This window comes from Marmota flaviventris, chromosome 3 (assembly GCF_047511675.1).
Source record: "Marmota flaviventris isolate mMarFla1 chromosome 3, mMarFla1.hap1, whole genome shotgun sequence".
Taxonomy (NCBI): Eukaryota; Metazoa; Chordata; class Mammalia; order Rodentia; family Sciuridae; genus Marmota; species Marmota flaviventris.
Window position 1 is genome coordinate 89615274 of NC_092500.1, and position 20098 is coordinate 89635371.

A 20098-nucleotide genomic window follows, 5' to 3' on the forward strand; every position below is an offset into this window, starting at 1 on the left:
CATGTCTACTAATCCATAAACATGGGGAGAAATAAAAGCATAAATGCCAGTGGCAATTTTCCCTTTTATTTCTGTGGACTTGTTGGATTCCTGTTCATTGATGCTCTTTTAAAGAGACCAGGACTTTTAATAAAGAGTGACATACTCAAGGTCATCCATCAGTTCACCAAGAAACATATGTTCCATACAGCCACTGTGTGGACAGAGCCACATTCTCTCTCCAGCTGTTCCTTTGAGTCACTTGAATGCATAAGTGTGGGAACAGTGGATTTCCCCTCTCATTTTCTAGGACACAATTCCACCATGAGAATATTACTTCATAGGGAAATGAATATGCTTTTTGAGATTGCTATTTGATAGACTTACAAATGAAACCTAATAACATGAAAGTATAAATGCTTAAAGGAGGAATTTCCAATATTCTCACATGAATTGTCAAAATTTATACATATTTGTGTACCATCTTTCATACTTATGGTAAGGAAAATATCCTGTATTCACCATAGTTCTCACCCAGAAGCAATTTTGCCTCCCAGGAGACATCTAACCATATCTGGAAACATTTTTCACTATCATAACTGGGTTTGCCTTTGGCATCTAAAGGTAAAGACCAAGGATGAAAGAGAAGAAATTCACTAGTTGTTTCCATTTTTAAAGACTAGCCACTATTTTTCCTTCTCTGAGGACAAAGACAAATGTCTGCTTTTTCTTGGCACTCTGGATACTGTGAACACTGTACCTATAAGACAAATTTCCTACATCTATATCTTTTAAAGTTTGTCAAATTAAGGATATAATACTAAACTTCAAGTAGAGAAAAAAGAAAAGTATACAATGCAGTAGATCTAATTGAAAGATGAAGGATATGATATTCTAGTACCTTCTCACCACTATTGCATAAGATGCCAAGGCTGCTCCTACTATGCATGGGGCCCTGATAAGTATTTGTTGTGTGGTTCCTGCCCATACAAGAAAAATTTAAAGAAATGTCACAACAAACATTCATGAAAAATACAAACAAAAGATTCCTTAAAGAAATGCCCAGATAAAAATGCTAGAAAGATTTCTAATCTAGTAGTTAACAGTTGTTAAATTCATATAAGGAAAATTAAAAAAGCAGAATAAAATGCAAGTAAAAGACACTATATTTGCAGAAAAAGAGTGACCCTGGCAGATAGCTCTAACTAGGGCATAAACTGCTAACGAGTGGTAACATGCTGGGCATTTGGGAGACGAAATAATAGAATGCCAATCCACTCATATTAATTCCTTAATATAAATTCCTGGAAAATATGGCTGGTCATTTCTCCAAAATGTGTTAGGAGTTAACTTTAATAAATTTATATGGCATTATTTCAGAGAAATCTGGAATATGCTTTAGTTATTCTTCACATTATCAAACAATTTAACCCAGAAAAGAATTGATCTGTCACTAAATCAGACATTAACAAACAAGGGATTAGGTTAATCAAATCAGTAGCTAACTTTAACAGATTCATACTCTTAAATACTCAGGTACTCAAAAAAGTTAGGTATGACTTCCCAACAAAATTCATCCTTAAGCCCTAAAGCAGTATTACAAAAGCTACCCCATCTGAATGGCTGCTTCTTATTCTAATATTTTTACAGACTGGAATCTCTAGTGCTTTGGTGGACAATTAAAAACATCCTTCTAAGAAGGCTACAGATAACTTTCAATCATACTGATAGGCTAGTGCATTTCATAACATTTTTCCACCAATATATTCTGCTGCTTTTTTTACTGTACAAACAAAATTTCAATTATTTAGAGAAATATACTAGAATGACATTACCTAAAGAAGAACTAGATGGATCATACAAACAAGCTGATCTTTCAGCAAGTAGTCTTAATTCTAGTTTATAAAGCTTGGCTGGAAGTAAGATATTAATAATGTACCAAGTGACAAAAGAACCTGCTTGTATTTGACTATTGATGAATAAAAGCCTGTTGGTTCCCAGCATATTAAAATGCTAGCGGGTTCACAAATTCACTAACTGAACTAATCTTTTCCATAATGACCCTCAACCAAGTGATATGTAAATTATGGATTCCCTGGAATCTCTTTCTACCACTTTAATGCTTTTTACAGGACAGCAATTTTCTACTGTCTCTTAACTTCCCACTAGAAAACTTTTCTTCAAGAATTTGAAGAGGGGGGAAAAAAAGTCCTAATTGCCTTCTGAGAATGTCATCTCCTGACATAAGTTGGTATTACTGGGAACACAGCCAGATAAAAAAGTTCTACATGCTTTTGCAAGATTATCATTTAGCATCTTTCCTATATTTGAATGATCATTTATTTGAGAGTAGATCTACTATTTTCTTTGGAAAATAGTAGAGAAAATATCATGAACCTAATGATTGAAGTTTTCTTGATCTATAAAAACTGCGTAAATTTGGAGACGTAATAGTGGAAAATGTGAACGGTAGAAAGATAGTCTCTACAAACATTTGTTTTTCAAAAGAACAAATAAAAGAAGAAAAACCAACCAGAAAGTTGTGATGGAGCTGACAAATGTTACCAGAGAATTACTGAGAAATAAGTAAAATAAATCAACTTAAATGAAATTCTTGCTAAGTCTTAAGTCATATGCAATTAAATTGAAATTATCTAAACAAAGACAAGTATTGTTTTCTACATGACAGGTATTATTTATGAAGGGTGCCCTTTCTTAAATCTTGTGATACTGCATATATGGTATAACTTTAAAGGATGAAGACAAATTTAAGAAAAATCTGTTACTTATTAAGCACCAGAGGGAAAGAAACAGCTTACCTCTATATTCTGCTAAATATTGTTAGGCAATTTTTGAAAGCGAAAGTTGTTTTGTTACATTTTTGATTCTGCAAGACTGAAAAAAATTACCTGATATATTTTCATTTTTTTTAACATCAAAGTAAAATATACCAAACTTTGTCATTCAGGCTAGCATGCCCATCTGAAATAGCTCTACCCTTGATACCTAGCCATGGTTTGATACTCAGACATCAAGCCAGTTCTCCTTTTTAGCTATCTACAATGACATTTATTCCATATGTTTTCTACCATTCAAATTTCCCACTATTACATCTCCAAATTTACAGTTTTTATCAATCGAGAAAACTGCAACCATTAGGTTCATACTATTTTCTCCATTTAATAATATCTGTCCCTATTTTTTTTTCTCTTATTCAGATACAGATGTCTCTCCTATCTTTCCAAAGCTTGGGTATCTACTAAGTTGTTTATCTACTAAGTTGTTCATTTTAGAATATGGCCCATTTTTCTGAAGTAGTGTCAATGGTAGGGTGGGGTAGGGTGGGACTCAACTGTAAGAAAAACACATAACCAGGTGTCAGAGGACCAAGGTGGGGGTGCATGTTCTCCTTGGAAAGCACCATTCTCTCAATCCTTAACCAGATCACTATTGAGAAATTTAGCTTTATTCTTTTCCACACTTATTCTTTTTGTTTTTCAGGAATTGTTAAGACTCATTTAGCACCTTAGCATTAAAACACACACACACAATAAAACCCCTCACTCACTTCTGCTGCCATGCCTTTCTACAACCCCGCCCTTCTTTTACAAAGCTCCTTAAGCCATCTCCATGGTATCTTATACTTCTCAACTCCTCTACTCTGCTTCCACCACTACTTATCAAAATCACTTCTCAAAGTTCACGAGTAGCCTAATTAGAAAAATAAAGGCATTTTCCAAGTGTTTTATTTTCTTGGGTCTGTGGTCTCAGTGCTCTCCTTGGTGTACACCTTAGCAGGTGTACACTGCTTTTGATTCTGAATCACTTCTCCAGCTGGTCCCTGGTGAGACCATGCACATGCAGTAGCTCCCTCCGCTGCTGCTTCTCAGTCCTAAGAGTAAGTTTTCTCCAAGGACCAACTTTTCTTCTGTTTTTTGCTCTTAATATTCTCCTTCTGGGAGTCTATCTACTGGTGTTGATAAATTGTCACAGGTATGATCAGCATTCTCAAATTGACACCTTCTGCTCTACTCGTGATAGAGCATCAGAGTGGTCCCTCAAGCATTCATTGGAAGCTCCTTTTTCCAAATTCTCATCACCACTTCTCCCTTAATATTGCTAACCCTGAATTGTGCATCTTCCCTTTCAAGTAGTCTGTGTGGATGGCACTAATTCTTCCGGGGCTTTATTTCAAACTCTTGATCTTCCTTACTTCTACCTCCTCGGCTATAATGTATATCATTCTCTAGATCATTCCTTTACAGAACTTCAATCCAGTAAGTGTTTATAAAGAAGTTATCAAGAACATTCACTTACATCCAAATGTGCCCCACTCTTCCCAGTTCAGAGTTTTGCCCAAACATTTTCATTCACCTTTCTCTCTCTTTCTACTTCTCAAAAGTTTGCCCATCCTTGAAGGCTCATCTCTGCCAGCATGACTTCTAGGAAACATGGAAGCATGTCCTAGTTCTACTAGGGAGAAGAACTACTCTCTCTCACCTAAATCCCATCACACTTTATTTATATGTTTGCTATTTCATCTACCAGACTGTCTTGCATATGAATAATATAGAGAAGTTTGTTCTAAGTGTAGTTTGTGACCTCTTGGAAAGCAGTAAACTATCTTTCCAACTTTTCTTCCAAGTTAGATCCATAACTGTGCTATAGATGCAGTAAGAGTTTTAAAAAACCAAGACAAATTAAATGAAACTGCCCACCCGCCTATATTCCCAGTGGCTCAGAACGCTGAGACAGGAGGATCATGAGTTCAAAGCCAGCAACAGCAAGGTGCTAAGCATCTCAGTGAGACTCTGTCTATAAATAAAATATAAGATAGGTCTTGGGGGCTAGGGTTGAGGCTCAGCGGTAGAGCACTCGCCCCGCACGTGCGAGACCCTGGGTTCGATCCTCAGCACCACATAAGAATAAATAAATGAAATAAAGGTATTGTGTCCAACTACAACTAAAAAAAATAAATATTAAAAAAAATAGGGTTGGGGATATGGCTCAGTGGTTGAGTGGCCCTAAATTCAATCCCTGGTATGAAACAAACTAAACTAAACTAAACTGAGATAGGATATGAGCTAGGCCTTGGAATAGCAGAAAATATTAAGAGTTATGTGCTCCTGTTTGAAAGGCTGATAGGCATTGGGCATATTATCTCTAAAAAACAAAAAGCCAGAAAAGAAGGGGTCAAGAACCTCAAAGATCCAAAACATAATCCCCCCCACCAAAAAGTGAGGAACTACATTTAGAAAAGAGTTTATTATCTAATAAGCTTAATTTATGTATCTGGAATTTCCAAAGACTAACAGCTTGGTTGCAGTTATTATTGGTTTGACTGCAATATGTTTTTGCTTTTCACCTTAACAGTTTTTATCTGATTTGGTAAAAATCACTTTAACAGTTTTTATCTGATTTGATAAAAAAAAGACTTAAAGTAGACAAAGGTATATAACAATTAGAATAGTTACTCATGAGTTGAGAGATCCAAGACAGAACCTGATGCTCGTGACAGTTCTGAATTCTTTGCTTTTCACAACTACTTCAGGCTCTAAACTTCCATCAAACTTCAGTTATTAAAAATATTTTGTGTGTATAATTCTGAATTGTTCTAGTTAACATGCAATATCTGGAATTTAAATCATTTTTGATTCTGTGTATTATATTTAAAATTAAATTATTGTACTTTTAAATAATCTTTCCAATTTATATGACAGAGTGACCAATCCCAATGTGAAGACAAATTATGGCAAACTATGCCACATAGGAAGTAATATATTTTAAGCAATAATTTTAATTTATACACAAATACACACTCTCACACACACTTAGTACTATTATCAAAGCGCTTCATTATTTTGAAGGGACATGACCTCAACAACTTGCTCCGTCATTCCTCCGGCTTACCTTTATTATTGGTTTTGAATCACCAAGAATTAATATTAATTTCATCATCAACCTTGTATCAAATTCTACTTTAATATAACAGATGTGTACAGAGTGAGCATGGTTGAGGGAAAAAGAGATAAGAAGGAGACTGAGGCAGAGAGGGCAAAGCACACCTTCTGTGAGATAACCCTAACTTATTAAATTGGTTTAGATTATTTAATAATCAAATTAATAATGGACAAAAATAAAACCATACCCACTGAAAGCTCAACTCAAACAACAGACTAATTTGGTTTTATTTTCCCAGTGACTTGAGGTAAATACAGTGATCCATATGCTCATCATGACCAAGTGTATGCGACATTTGGGGAAAACTCACACTTATGATGAACTCACACTTACAGTACTGTGCACGGGACTCTCTTTTCACAATATTTTTAGTAGCAAGTACAAAAGTGATCAGCAGAGGTAAAAATTTCCACCCACTTCATTTTTATTTGGTATGTTTAGAGTCAGGTAAACATCAAGTGCTATGAGAAAAAAAAATTATATTTCTTTAAAAAATACCCTAGGAGGAGAGATAATTTTCTTAGTGTAAAACTCAGCCTTTATTCTGTCAGGCCAAGTAATTATGGAAGCAAAACAAATACACATTGTCTAATTAGGTCATTAAAAAAGCATAAATGCGTCATGGAAGTTTTTCTCCTGCCCTGAGACATAAAGTAAGACAATGAAAAGAGTCTGGTAATATAGAAAGGTTTCAAATTTGTTTCTTTTCAAAAATAATAGGTCCTTTCATCTTTCTATTTCCCTTAGATGAAGACAGTTAATTTAGAGACAAAATCTTTTAATTAGTTCAGAGTTTACCCTGATTGTATTTCAAAATATTTAACCAAAAACAGGAAGACAGAGAGAGGGGAAAACAGAAAATACATGGAAAAATTATCAAAGGAAGTAAATTAAAATCAAGAGAGTGGGTTGTTGATCAAAATGTCTTCTGCAGAGACAAGACGAATATAAAATCTCTGTTCACATAAACACGAGCCATCAGGGATGCCAGAAAGCTCTTAGGAGGAATATATTGGCATCCGCCTTTGGGGATTGAAATCCAGACTTTAATTACAGCTAACTTAAATAAAAACAAATGGCATGATTACGGTGCTTCTTCCTCTCTCTACTTACTGTCATTTCTTGAGTTTCAGAAAACTCATGGCTCCAAGCATTAAGAAATGGGGAAAAGAGAAGGCCAAGGCACATACCTGTGATCCCCGTGACCCTCGTTTGTGGTCCCATTCTGAGTGTCCCAGGAGCTGTAAGGATAACATTACAACTATGGTCAATTAAATGATTATGTGACATGATAAATCTTTTTATTCTTTCTTTTGAAGAACAATTAAGTTATTGAAATCTGTGTTCTAATAGTAATACATTAAATAATCATTGTGAATAAATCAACACACCTGAAGACATAAACTTGGAGTTTGATAGCAAGCGTTTCAACCTCCAGTTATTTTGAAGGTGCACATCAGTAGGTGACAAAAAGAACTGGCAAATATATAACTTTACTTTTCTTTGCCAGGAACATCCTAGATAGATGTCAAATCCTGTAAAGCTTTATTTACATAGCATTAAGCTTCCAGTTAAGTAGGAAAATATGCTGAGTAATCTAATAGTGTAGTCTAACCTATTGTCACAAATAAGAACCAGAAACTCAAAACATTTCAATAATTTTTAATTCTATTTTGGTAATATCACCAAAACACGACAGTTCTAAAAATAATGGTATTATTTAGTGTGAAAGGTGCCCCTGAAATCGCAACATTTATTTTTTTCTTAACAAAGACTATAAAATATCAAGGTATTTCCATTGTTGTAATAGCCCCCAGCTGTTCTGCCTACAAAGCAGGTTATTTATTTATTAGAAAAACATTTATAGAAGAGCTGGATGTGGTGGTGCACACCTACAATCTCAGCTACTCAGGAGTCTGAGGCAGAAGGATGGAAGTTGGAGACCAGCCTGGGCAAGTTAGCAAGACCCCGACTCAAAATAAAATTTAAAAGGGCTGGGGATGTAGCCCGGTGGTAGAGGGCTTGTTGAGCATATGTGAGACCAAGTTCAATCCCCAGTACCCTCCCCCTACCCTCACCCACACACAAATAAAAAAGAAAAAAAATAATATTTACAGAAAGAATATTAAAGAAAGAAAAGACACCAACTGAGGGGACTGAAATTCATTTGTCCACCCAGCACACTCGCTCTTCACAAGAGCCAAAGAACTATTTGCAATAAAGCACTGTACCCCCAAGGTGGGCTATACATGTATTTATAGACATCATTTATTTTTCTGTAAGCAATGGCTTCTTAGAAGAAAGTTTTTCATGATAAAACAATAAAAAGATCAACTGAATGTTATTAAGAAATTTTCTATAATGATATACATAAATAAAAGGTTAATCTTTACTGAGGAACATAGAACAGCTAATAGAATACTTTTAAATAAAAATATTTTTTAATCAACCAAATATAAATTTTACCCGAGGGAACATATAAGAATCCATTATGTTGAATGATTAAATCTAAAAATCTAATGTACAGCATAAGACCTAAAGTTAGTAATATTTATTGTAGATTTGGAAATGTGTTAAGAGAGTAAATCCTAGACACTGTTAAAACACACACACACACACACACACACACACACACACACACAAAGAACAGAGAAAGTTAATGCAATGAGATGAGATGAGGGCATTTTCTTAACTGTAGTTATCACCTCACTATGTGTACTGATATCAACACATGATGATATATAGCTATGCCTATACCATAGAAAGAGCATCACTTAGAAAATATTACAAAGCAGAAAACAGCCTCCTGATTATTAAAACATTTTCTAAAAACCTAACCCCACATGTGGATAATCAAAATACAAATGAATGAAATATAGTGGGTTGTTCGAAATACACACAGGTATATGTTACACCAAAATGATGAAAAATAAAATGTTAAAAAAACAAAGTGTTTAATGAATTATTCAACAAATGAAAAAAAGAAATAGGCTTTTTTGGGGAAAACATTATGAGTTTAACCTTATAACAAATACTAATTTGAATTCTACATTTGAAAGATTTAATTTATTTTAAAAAATGAGATGATAAATATAAAATAGAATAAAAATCTAGGTAAATATTAACCTGCTTTGGAAAATAAGAATCAAACTTGAAATAAATGTGAACCTATCATTCCTTCCTTCCTTCCTTCTTTCCTTCCTTCCTTCCTTCCTTCCTCCCTCCCTCCCTCCCTCCCTCTCTCTCTCCCTCCCTCCCTCCTTTCCATTCCCTCCCTTCCCCTCCTCTTCCCTCCCATGCCCTCCAGTGCTGGTAACTGAACCCATGGCCTCATCCATGATGGGCAAGTGCTCTATCACTGTGCTACAATCCCAGCCCTAAACTGTTTCCTTAAAGATCTTTTTCCACCCTAAATCACAAAATAAGATCAATTGATCTGGCTGTATAAAATTTTTGAATGTCTTTACAAATTTGCCACTGCTAAAATACCTGCAGTAAATAGTAGGTAAAATACAATGTTTAAGCACATTAAAGAGTGCTGACGAAATTGAAAGAAACACAACTCTCATAGAAAACTTGAGAGAAGGATAGGAACAATTTACAGAAGAAAAAAAATCAATACTTGATTCATTTATGGAAAAGTTTTAACTTTATTTGAAATGAAAGAAATTCAGTATAAACAATAAATCAGTATAAACAATATAATACTACTGCTGCCTATTAAATTAGGAAATTAATCATGATGCAAAATGGATGAGTTAGGGAGAAATATAAGCGTAGACATTGCTAGATTACAACATATATATGCATACTTAATGTATATAATTACATTTACAAACATTTATAAAACATGGATATAATTACATATACCCAAATAGCCTTAGAAATTCATACCCTTTGAACTAGTAAAACCAAATGTAAAAATCCAATAATTATAATGTGTTAACCACTGTGTCTCCAACAAATGAGAAATTATCCGAGAAATGATAGTATACAAAAGAATAATATACAGCAATTAAAATTAGGCTTTCAAAACCATTACACAAACATTGTGCCCCTGAGGTGGTACACACGTGTAATACTAGCAATTCAACTCTGGAGGCCAAGGCAGAAGGATGGCAAGTTTGAGGCCAGCTTAGAAAGACCCTATCTCAAAATAAAATAATTAAATAAAAAGGATGAGGGATGTAGCTCTGTGATAAAGTGCACTGATTGCAATCCTTAGTACCTGTCCCCACCCCCCCCCAAAAAAAAACACTTGAGAAATACAGTTTAGTATGTGAAAAATATACCAAAATAATTTTAACCTACTCATTTTAGATAAGACATAGCCAATCACTGTAGGCCTTGAAATTTCTTCAATGATTTATTTATCGTTAGTTTGGCTAGTACACAATTTTAGAAAAATTAACTCAGATGATCATTATGTAAAATTAGAAGCTTATATAATTGATATTTCTTTAATACTTTAGCTTTTTAATTATTCTAATTTATTGGCATTACTGCTAATGAATACCCATTAATACTAATTAAAATTTGATTATAATAAGGTTCACAAACATTAATCAAATAAAGAAACTATATGATTTAGAAACATTTAAATTACAACATTTAATTAGTTGTTAACTAGAACTATCAAAAGCAATTCTTGGCACATTTCAATCATTTGCCTTATTAAGAACTTGAGAATATCTTGCATTAATAACTGGAAGACTAGATGCTTGTTTTTGGCAACTTTAACGATAAAATAAACTTGAGCACTGGGCTGCAAGTGAAATGATTTATCATAATCTTCTAAAAACATTTTATAAAAGGCTGGCTGTTATGGATGAGTTTAAACTCTCAGGGTTGGAATAATAGTAAATTCTACTCTGCATGGGTATCACAGTTAAAAGAACTAAATACCAAATGCAAATTATAATTCAAAATATATTTATTTAAAAAAGAATATTTGACAATGACAATATACCAAGAAGTACACATATTTTCTAGGGCCAGAACTAAAATATGAAGAGCACAGAATTCACTGCCCTCTTCCAATAACTAGCTCGTGTTATGAAAAGAGCAAAAACAGGGGCTGGGGTTGTAGCTCAGTGGTGGAGTGCTTGCCTAGTGCTAGTGAAGCACTGAGTTTGATTCTCAGCACCACTTAAAAATAAATAAATAAAGGTATTGTGTCCATCTACAACTAAAAAGGATATTAAAAAAAATAAAACATTCGAAATGTATATTCATTTGGGTCATCAATGAACACAGAAGAGAAAAATCAATTTGATAAATCACAAGTTGAACTTGTAAAACAAACTTCCATGTCTAAATCTGTCTTTTCCTTAAAGCATAAAATAGTACAATTTGTGAAATAAGTATCAGAGTTATTTCCTAGCATTATATGACAGACTAATTTAGAGTAAAGAAATTCTATTTTGTCCTGTTCTTAAGCATTTATATTACATATCATTATATTTGAAAGCTATAAGTTGAGCACATACATAAGCTTAAAATGCACACCACTGGTACATTTTTCCAAATAATAAAGTTATAGAAATCTACATCCTAGGTGAAATATTGTAAACAGAAAAATAACTCTACCTGTGATACATGAGATGCTAGGACGTTCTCTAGTCAATAAGGAGGAGAGCATTAAAGGAAATTAACAGGATAGTTTCTCCTTTGGACTTGAGAAAACCACACAAAGATTTTTAGCATTAAAATTCTATTTTTAACTAAAATAATTGGAACCAAAATTTATCATTCATTATTTCAGTGTATAGAATTTATTGTGGCATCCTCTGTCATTTTGTTTCTTTAATGCAGAGACAGAGGCAGCAGAGGAATGAGACCTGGATAGTGTCAAGACTGCCTCTCTCCATGGGGATAGCACACTGGGCACTAGAGTGGGATAGTGGTAGAAGGAAAATAAGCTGCATGTTATAATAGCACAAAATAACATGTACAATTTTATTCTGTAAAACTATTTTTGTATCGTAAGAAGAATATCCTTGGATCATAAAGCATAGAATAAAATAAGCAGGACATTTTCAGTATTCCTTTTTAAAAAGTCATCCATAATGTGATGAAATGACTTACTAAATACTATAGACCATTTAACCTGAACAATCAGTGGAGAACATTTCTAGTATAGCAGAACTATAGGGCCAAATGTTTTGCAAAGTACTATAGACACTTTCCTATCCCCACTCTCCAGACTATTGATTATAACCAATAAAAAAAACACTGTCAGTTAATCACAATAAAGAGTAAAAAAGACAGCTTGCAGAATGAAATCAGTGAAATTCCTAATTAAGTGCAAGCCGATGTTGATGTTCTATCAATGAGGAAGTCAAAACCTCCTTTCATTCAAACGGATGTAATAGTGTTAAATTGCCAGTGACCAAAGTACTCATTTCACATGCTCATGGGAATGATAAAAGACATTAATGGGTCCCAGGCAATGGGGAACAGAAGTAGATGCTGAAACTTTCTTTTTGCAATTTAGTTCATGTGGACTAAACCTTCCAGATAAAGGAAAACCAGCATGATACTTATGCAATTTTGGGAAAAGTCCAGGAGTTTATTAACATAATACAACACTCTTTTGGGAAGAAGAATGCTCATAATTTTAAGATTAGTTACAGAAGGGATATTAGAAATATAAAACTGAGAAAGAGACCAACACTGGAAAAATGAACAAAAACATAGAAAATGAAAACATTCTTGTTGATAAGAATATATGGCTACTTAATTCAGGAAGAAAAAAAAAATGTTTGTCTCTCACCATCCAAAAAAAGGAATACCCTCTTGGCTATGGAACTTGTGATTAGTCCTCTGAGAAGGAACATTTTAATAAGCATCTTACCAGGAGGTCTGGGGACACACAGGTCAAAGGTTATGCCTACACATGGCAAACAAAAATCTTTCCATCTGATGAAGAAATCCTCTAGAAAGAGAGAGAGAGAGAGAGAGAGAGAGAGAGAGAGAGAGAGAGAGAGAGAGAGAGAGAGAGAGAAAGAAAGAGAAAGAAAGAAAGAAAGAAAAGAGTATCCTTCCTGATCCCTCAGCTCTCATGAACTAAGGACAGGCAAAATAAATCCCTCCCCTTTCAATATATTCCTAGCAATTCAACTATGCTCCCTTGACAAGAAACACAATCTGTTATATAAAGCACTTTGCAAATCCTAGCTTCTTGACACTGAGACATTTTCATCCTTATGGAATAAATTCTTCCCTCTATTTTATTTTTAATAATAAATTTCTACATCACAGTCCTCAGCTAACAGTATGTTGCACAGCACGGAGTTCCAAGGAAAACACAACTGCTGCCAAATGCAGGATTTAAAAAGTTCACAGGAGCAGCGAAGTAGTCAGCATGGAAACAAAAAGGTTCTATCCAAGCACAGATATTTTAATAATAGCATGAGAAATGAAGACAGTCAAAAGTACATTTCTGTAAGTTAGATATTCTCACTTAATGTCTATCTATTCTTCCCTGCTTTACTTTCTCCTGGTGTTTGTTTATATAAAAATCAATGCCCTTTTAGGGACGTCTTGGGAGAAAACATCACTCTGCCAGCTACTGAGGGTCTGAAAGCTGCAGGAAAGTTGTGATGAGATGGGGAAGTGGAAACTATCTTCTGCGTGTACTTAAAAAGGGCCAGGAGTTTGAGATATGAAGTAAAAAGGTAATGACGGAGAGGAAGAGTTACACTTAGCTTTTGCACCACTTTCAAGAAAACCATGCTCTTTCACTTGTGGAAAATTACTAAAACATATTTTCAAAAGCACAAAAATAATATACATCTAAAGAAACAAAAGTTACCATACAAACCACTTTAACTTTGTTTATTCATTGACTATTTACTGTATGCTTATCATGGACAAAGCACATAACTTATAAATCGGTAAATGAAGGAAGATGCCCTCCACTTCCTGGCTCTTCTTCTAGTGGAAGGAACATGGGAATATACAAACATAAACATACATCTACCTGATGAGGGTGCAGGTATAAAGAATATAAAGAAGCTCAGAATACAGAGAAAGGATGGAGGAGGAGTGTGGAATGACAGATAGTTTTCATAAGCAGATCTGGAAAGTCCTCTGTGAGAAAATGACATTTTAGCAGAGATCTTGATTCAGACAGAGATCCAGACACAGAGATCTGGCGAAGGATCATGCTGGGCAGAACAATCAACACATGCAAAGTCTCTGAAGCAGAACCAAAGAATGGTACATTTGAAGAGAAGTAAAGTGTATCTTAAGCACCAATTTATAAAGTGATCAGACCTTTGAAATCACAAATCATATATCTAGCACTTATTCCATTGAATTTGTAAATCGATCCAAAGTGTAATCATTAGTTCCAGAATATTCTTTAGATAAAAATGGAGGTAACAAGGACTCTCCATTCACCAAACTCTTAACTTAATTCCATTCAATACAACAAGAATTTATAGAACATGCACCATGGTGTACAAAGGCAACTTTATATTAATCATAATAAATAGCATAATTTTATTATTCCTTTACATGTGTATTTCTCTCATGAGTCATAAAGTGCAGACTGGGGATGAAGCTTGGTGATAGAGCACTTGCCTAGAATGAGCTAAGGCCCTGGGTTCAATCCCAAGAACTGCCAAATAAAAGCATAAAATGAATAACAAGTGCTTTGAACTACATATTTAGTACCATGGGCATAGAGTTTTCAATTTGATGATTAAATGTTCTTTAGCTTTGTCTATTGCTTTGGATGCTTCCCTTGGCATACATTTACTTGAATTTTTCCATATCTGTTTCCTCCCTCCAGAACTCCATGAGAGAAAATGGGCCTACCCCTGCCCAAGGACTCTCCCAGAGGCCAGTTCCCTGGACTGGGCAGATCTGTGACAGAACATTCAGGACAGCCCAATCTTTGTCTAGCCCTTTCAGGAAATTGCTTTTATTTCTTGGTGTTCCTTTCCTTGGCCCCTTGTCAATCCAGTAAGAAGGTCAAGACTACATTGTGCTCTTTAGAAAAGGGACACTAGAAGTCTGCTTTTGTTCTCTTGTTCTGGAGCTAAAGAAGAAAAGCTAAGACAATCACTGCACAGCCATAACTCCCAGGCACTGTTAGGCAGCCCTCCAGGCTTTACACTGAGGTTGGGTTCTAATGCAGATATGCCTAATACAGCTGGTGCTGAAAAAGATTTACCCTCCTTTGTAACTTAATTTACAAACTAGTAGACAACATGAACCCCCTTCCTGGGTAAATCAGATATGACTAGCAGCCAGTCTCATAAGCAGCTTCATAACTGCTGCTTCACATTCACAACCCCCAAATCCCTCCCACTTCGCAGTGACATTGATTTTCTTGAAGATTCCATGGAGGGACTGAGACTCTATCACATTATGCACAATACAGCAAAAAGCTGTGAAAATATGCACCGGATATCTCAGAGCTTCACAAAGGTTTTTCTGTTTGTGTTTTTATTTGAGGGTTTTATTGTTATTTTTTTTTTGGGGGGGGAGCAGCTGTCACCTCCTGAATGGGACAAGGGAAGTGAGTCTCTCAATTTTCTGGTCCCGCCTTTCCTGCCTTCAGGTGACCCAAGATCTAAATTTCTTTCTTATTGTTTCCCAGGATAATTTAGCTTTTGTCTATACTCAATCTTAAGTCTTCAGACAAATCAGCAGGCATACGGATTATTTAGAATTGACCCTTCTTAGAAACCATGGAGAACCTGAAAATATCACAATGTAAGACTGAAATTAGCAAAATTTTTTGTTTGTTTTATAGTTAGTGATAACCGCCTGATTTCATTGACTTGGCAAATACTTAAATCCCTGATTCTGACTTTGTACATTTCACAGCCAGTACAAATTCCATCCACACTGGGGAGTAAAGAGGTGCTGGACAGAGTGGAATTCAGAGTTCCTTATTTCTGATGAGGCTGATAATGAAGTTTCCACACCTGGGATTAGAATGTTTTCATAATTTTATTTCTGTTCCTATACCCACAATGACCATCAATACCCTAATCCTGTATGCTGCCACTACTCTTACAAAGCTTCATTACTTTCATTTACTATGTCTTGCCTATATTGATTACATGGAATTTTTGTAACTTTTATTGCTAATTTTCATCCTGGGTACTATTACTAATAATACAATCACATCAGTCTCAAGAGTGCTTAAATAATTTTCATATGAGGTATTTCTATGAAGAAATGACAATAAAGTAAAATATGCTTCTGAAAATCTGCATACCTAATTCTCAAATATATGCTCCCAATGCACCCTGGTACATTAACATCTGCAAAAGTCTTAAGGGAAAGGAAATTAATTTAAACATTTCTAGAAACATTTGATCACAAAACCTTTTTGTTTAAAGAGAGATTAATAGTTTTCCATGGAACATATTTGGAACAATGTGTTTTTGAAATTTTTAAAATATGTTTCTTGTACTTTATTTTCTTTCTTTATATTTTTAAAAGTCAGAGGTACATATGATCCCTATTTTTGGATATGAAAATGGAATTCAAAGAGGTGAAACAGTAACATAACTAGCTAGTGGTTAAACATGGATTAAAACTTAGGTCAAATGGTTGCAAATCATGCACTTTTGTCCTGCTGTACAACTTTTAGCAGTAAAAAAAATTATTGAGTCCAAACTAAGCATCCGGTCTTTGGCACTAGGGAATATTGGTGAGAAAAGAGAAAAAGACATCAGATTTTGCGTTCTTTCAAGAAACTTGAGGCTGTTGTTAATGTGATGAGTTTATTTCTCCAAAATCCATTTTCTACCATCTAGTTTCCAACTTCTTTAAAATTATGGAATACAAGTAACATTTAATGTCTCTGAAAGTTCTCTGGAAAGACATAAACTAACCAAACTTTAAAATTTTGGATACAGAATTACCTGAACACCTATACTGAATTATATAATCAGGTGTTTAGCTATCCCATATTCTCTATTAGCACATTTCATTGGTACCAATTAATCATTCCTGACTTCATGCATTCATACACTCTTTCAACAAATGTTTATTGAGTCTACACATCTAGCTCCATGTTCTCTGTAGGCACAACAAATGTTTAACAATTCTGAGTCATCATGGGCTTCTGTAATATTTTTAATAAAGTACAGCATATTGGTTAAGCTTGAGCAACAGAGATCAAACTGACTAGTTGAAATCCCACCTCTCATATATATTTAGTCTCACCAGTTACATGATCTTGGTGCACAGTAAAGACTCATTAAATGTTAGCTATTATTTTTATCTTTATGAATAATTACATGTTATTTAGGGGTCACCATATTTTAATTCCTTAAGGAAAGCATAATTAAGATAACATGTGGTTACTCTCTATTAATCCAGAATGGGAAAAAACTGATCCCTTAACTGCGTCAATATATAATTTATACAATTTGACCAAATTTATAATTTAAAAAAATCATGTGTCATTACATAAGAATAACAAGTAACACGTGCATTACCATGGCATCTACAAAATCTACTGAATTAGACTCAGAATGATTTTCTGTATAAGAATTGGAAAATCCACATACTAACACTACTGGGTCCCCTTGGTGATGAGAGGCATGGAGTGGCTTAATAAAGAGTAGGAAAGGCTCAGTTCCAAATAAGAAGTTCAATTAGAACAAGAGCCATGAGATCCTGCCTGTTCAATATGGAAGGGACCTGCACCTTGTGTGGTTGAAAACACAATCAAATATCTAATGCAAGTGATAGATCTAAAACCACAAGCAAACAAAACACATAAACAAAACCCCTCAAAATTCAATAGAAACTGAGTGCGGTAGCTCACACCTGTAATCTCAGTGGTTCAGAAGGCTGAGGATGGAGGATTGTGAGTTCAAACCCAACCTCAATAACTTAAGGAGACACTTAGCAACTCAGCAAGACCCTGTCTCTAAATAAAATACAAAAATGGCTGGGGATGTGGCTCAGTGGTTGATCACCGCTGGATTCAATCCTCGGTACCCACCCCCCCAAAAAATCAATTGAAATGTTTTTAAAATAATACAATATATTTTTTAAGAACAAAACAAAGTGTAGCTTTCTTATGAAATATGAAAGCATTATGGCTTTAATTTACTAACTCTATGAACTTCTCTTCAAGTAAAACCCAAACCTGGGAGCATCTGAATGTGACTATAAGTTTGTATTTTATAGTATGTTAAACTCTTGTATTGTTCCTGCCAATTGAGGTAACTGAGTAGGAAATATAAGAATTAAAATAACAGTAAAAGCCTTGTGTATTATTTCTAGCTCTTCACCTGTTATTTTCACATAGGATCATGCTAATAGTCATGTATCCCTATATATTTAGATTTCATTTATGCAAGGTCCCATCAAAGGACTCATTCAAGGCGATTTTCCCCAGAAAATTGTTAAAACTTAGCCAGACCCACTGGGGGAAACCTCATGAAACTAATCTATAAAATTGATCTCTTTTCCTGGTTAAAAAAAAAAAAATTGGAAGTCCTAGAGAAAATAATGAAATCCAGACATAGCCTCAGTGGGGGCAAAAGTTTTTAACTCAACAAGATTTATGAAGTCCTGCATTTGGATAGCATTTTGTTTCTCTTTTTTTTAAATCAAATATTCTGATTTACTGCATTTGTTATAAACAACACAATTTCCTTGACTTTAGCATTAAAATGAATAATGTGTATTCAAAGTGGAAAATTACTTTGATCCCCAAATAGTTTACATTAGCAGACATATATATCCACACATACGCATATTTACATACATATAACTATATATGTATCATTTATACAAAGCCAAATAAGAATATCTGTGTATGTACATATATATATATGTATATATACACATACATATGTGTGATGTATGTGTATATATATGTATATATTTTATATGTGCGTGTGTATGTGTGTGTATAAACTACTGAGCTCCTAAGCTGTTACAAAATACAAAATACAACAAAACCAAATAAATCTAAAGAAAATTCTCTATGTAAATCATTCTTTTTAGAAACAGTCTTAAAAATAAAACAACCATGAAAATTTTTAAAGTAAATCTCAATAATTCATGTGACTTAATATACTGAACTGATTTTAAGTCTTATAAATGACAAAACACTGAATTCATTTTTAAACAATTTCTCTTAATCTGAAAGTTCTATTTTTCCAAAAATGCTTTTTACAAAATTTTTAAAGTCTTATTTCATTCAAAGCTTAGCCACATTTTTCATCAGTGCCAGAAAAGCTTCAGCAAAAAAGACAACATTTCAAATGCTCTCTGTGCAACTTCCTCTTTCCCAAACAACTTCACTTTGGTGGTGGGGGTTGTTGATAAAAACAAAGCTTAAGGGGCAGAGAACATACAAGCCTGCCCCATTATATGCCCTGGGTTTCTTTTTTTTTTTTTTCCTCTGAATTTGTTACTACCAATATGACTTTGACTTCTACTTCCTACAATTAGTAGATTTTAGCAAGCCATGTGCATTTCTTTCCAGATTTTTAAGTGTTGCTGGAAATTACCATGAGACCTAAAGACATTTCTTTAGACCAGAGTTAGAGGGTATCTAAATTCCCAAATTTGACTTGACCTTCAATTCTCCTTCATTATTCCAAGACCCAATTAATATATTAAAAGTAATTTCAAGGGTATATTTACGCTAAAAACCAATATTCTTGCGCAGAAATAAAGTTGTCTCAGCAATTTATTCCTTTTGGTGTTACATTTTGTTGTTTACATGATATTATGTGTGTTATATTATGAGTGTTAAGGATGAAGAAAAAGAAACTGGAATAAAAGATAACATGGCAAATTAGAAAGGGAAGAAAGCCAGGGAAGAGCGGAAGTTAAAATTGTATGTATTTAATTAAGGTGGGTAGAAATAAAGACGCAAAAAATTAACATTCCTATGAACTTCTCTGCCTTTGTTCTTACATCACATAGTAGAACTGAGAGACTTATTCACTCTTTTTTTTTTCCCTTAAGCAACTATCATGTACCAAAGCCTTTACTGAAGACAAAACAAAAATAAAAGGAAGGAGGACAAAAAACCAGGGGAGAGTGGGAGAGTGGTAAGAATCCAAAAGTGAATCTCCTGAGAAGAAATTCAAGAAACTAGGAAAACAGCTAACACAATAATGGCTATTTAAAAACATTATTCAGGTTTATATGGGAG

The 20098-nt window shown here is 34.2% G+C and overlaps 1 protein-coding gene across 1 annotated transcript in view; it reads right to left on the reverse strand.

Moving 5' to 3' along the window:
• Pde3a (phosphodiesterase 3A) overlaps nucleotides 1–20098 on the reverse strand; it is a 318404-nt gene that overhangs the window by 110256 nt on the left and 188050 nt on the right. Inside the window, exon 2 of the mRNA XM_027934262.3 lies at nucleotides 7131–7181. Within this exon, the coding sequence (XP_027790063.2) occupies nucleotides 7131–7181 (51 nt within the window). The remainder of the gene's footprint in view (nucleotides 1–7130; nucleotides 7182–20098) is intronic.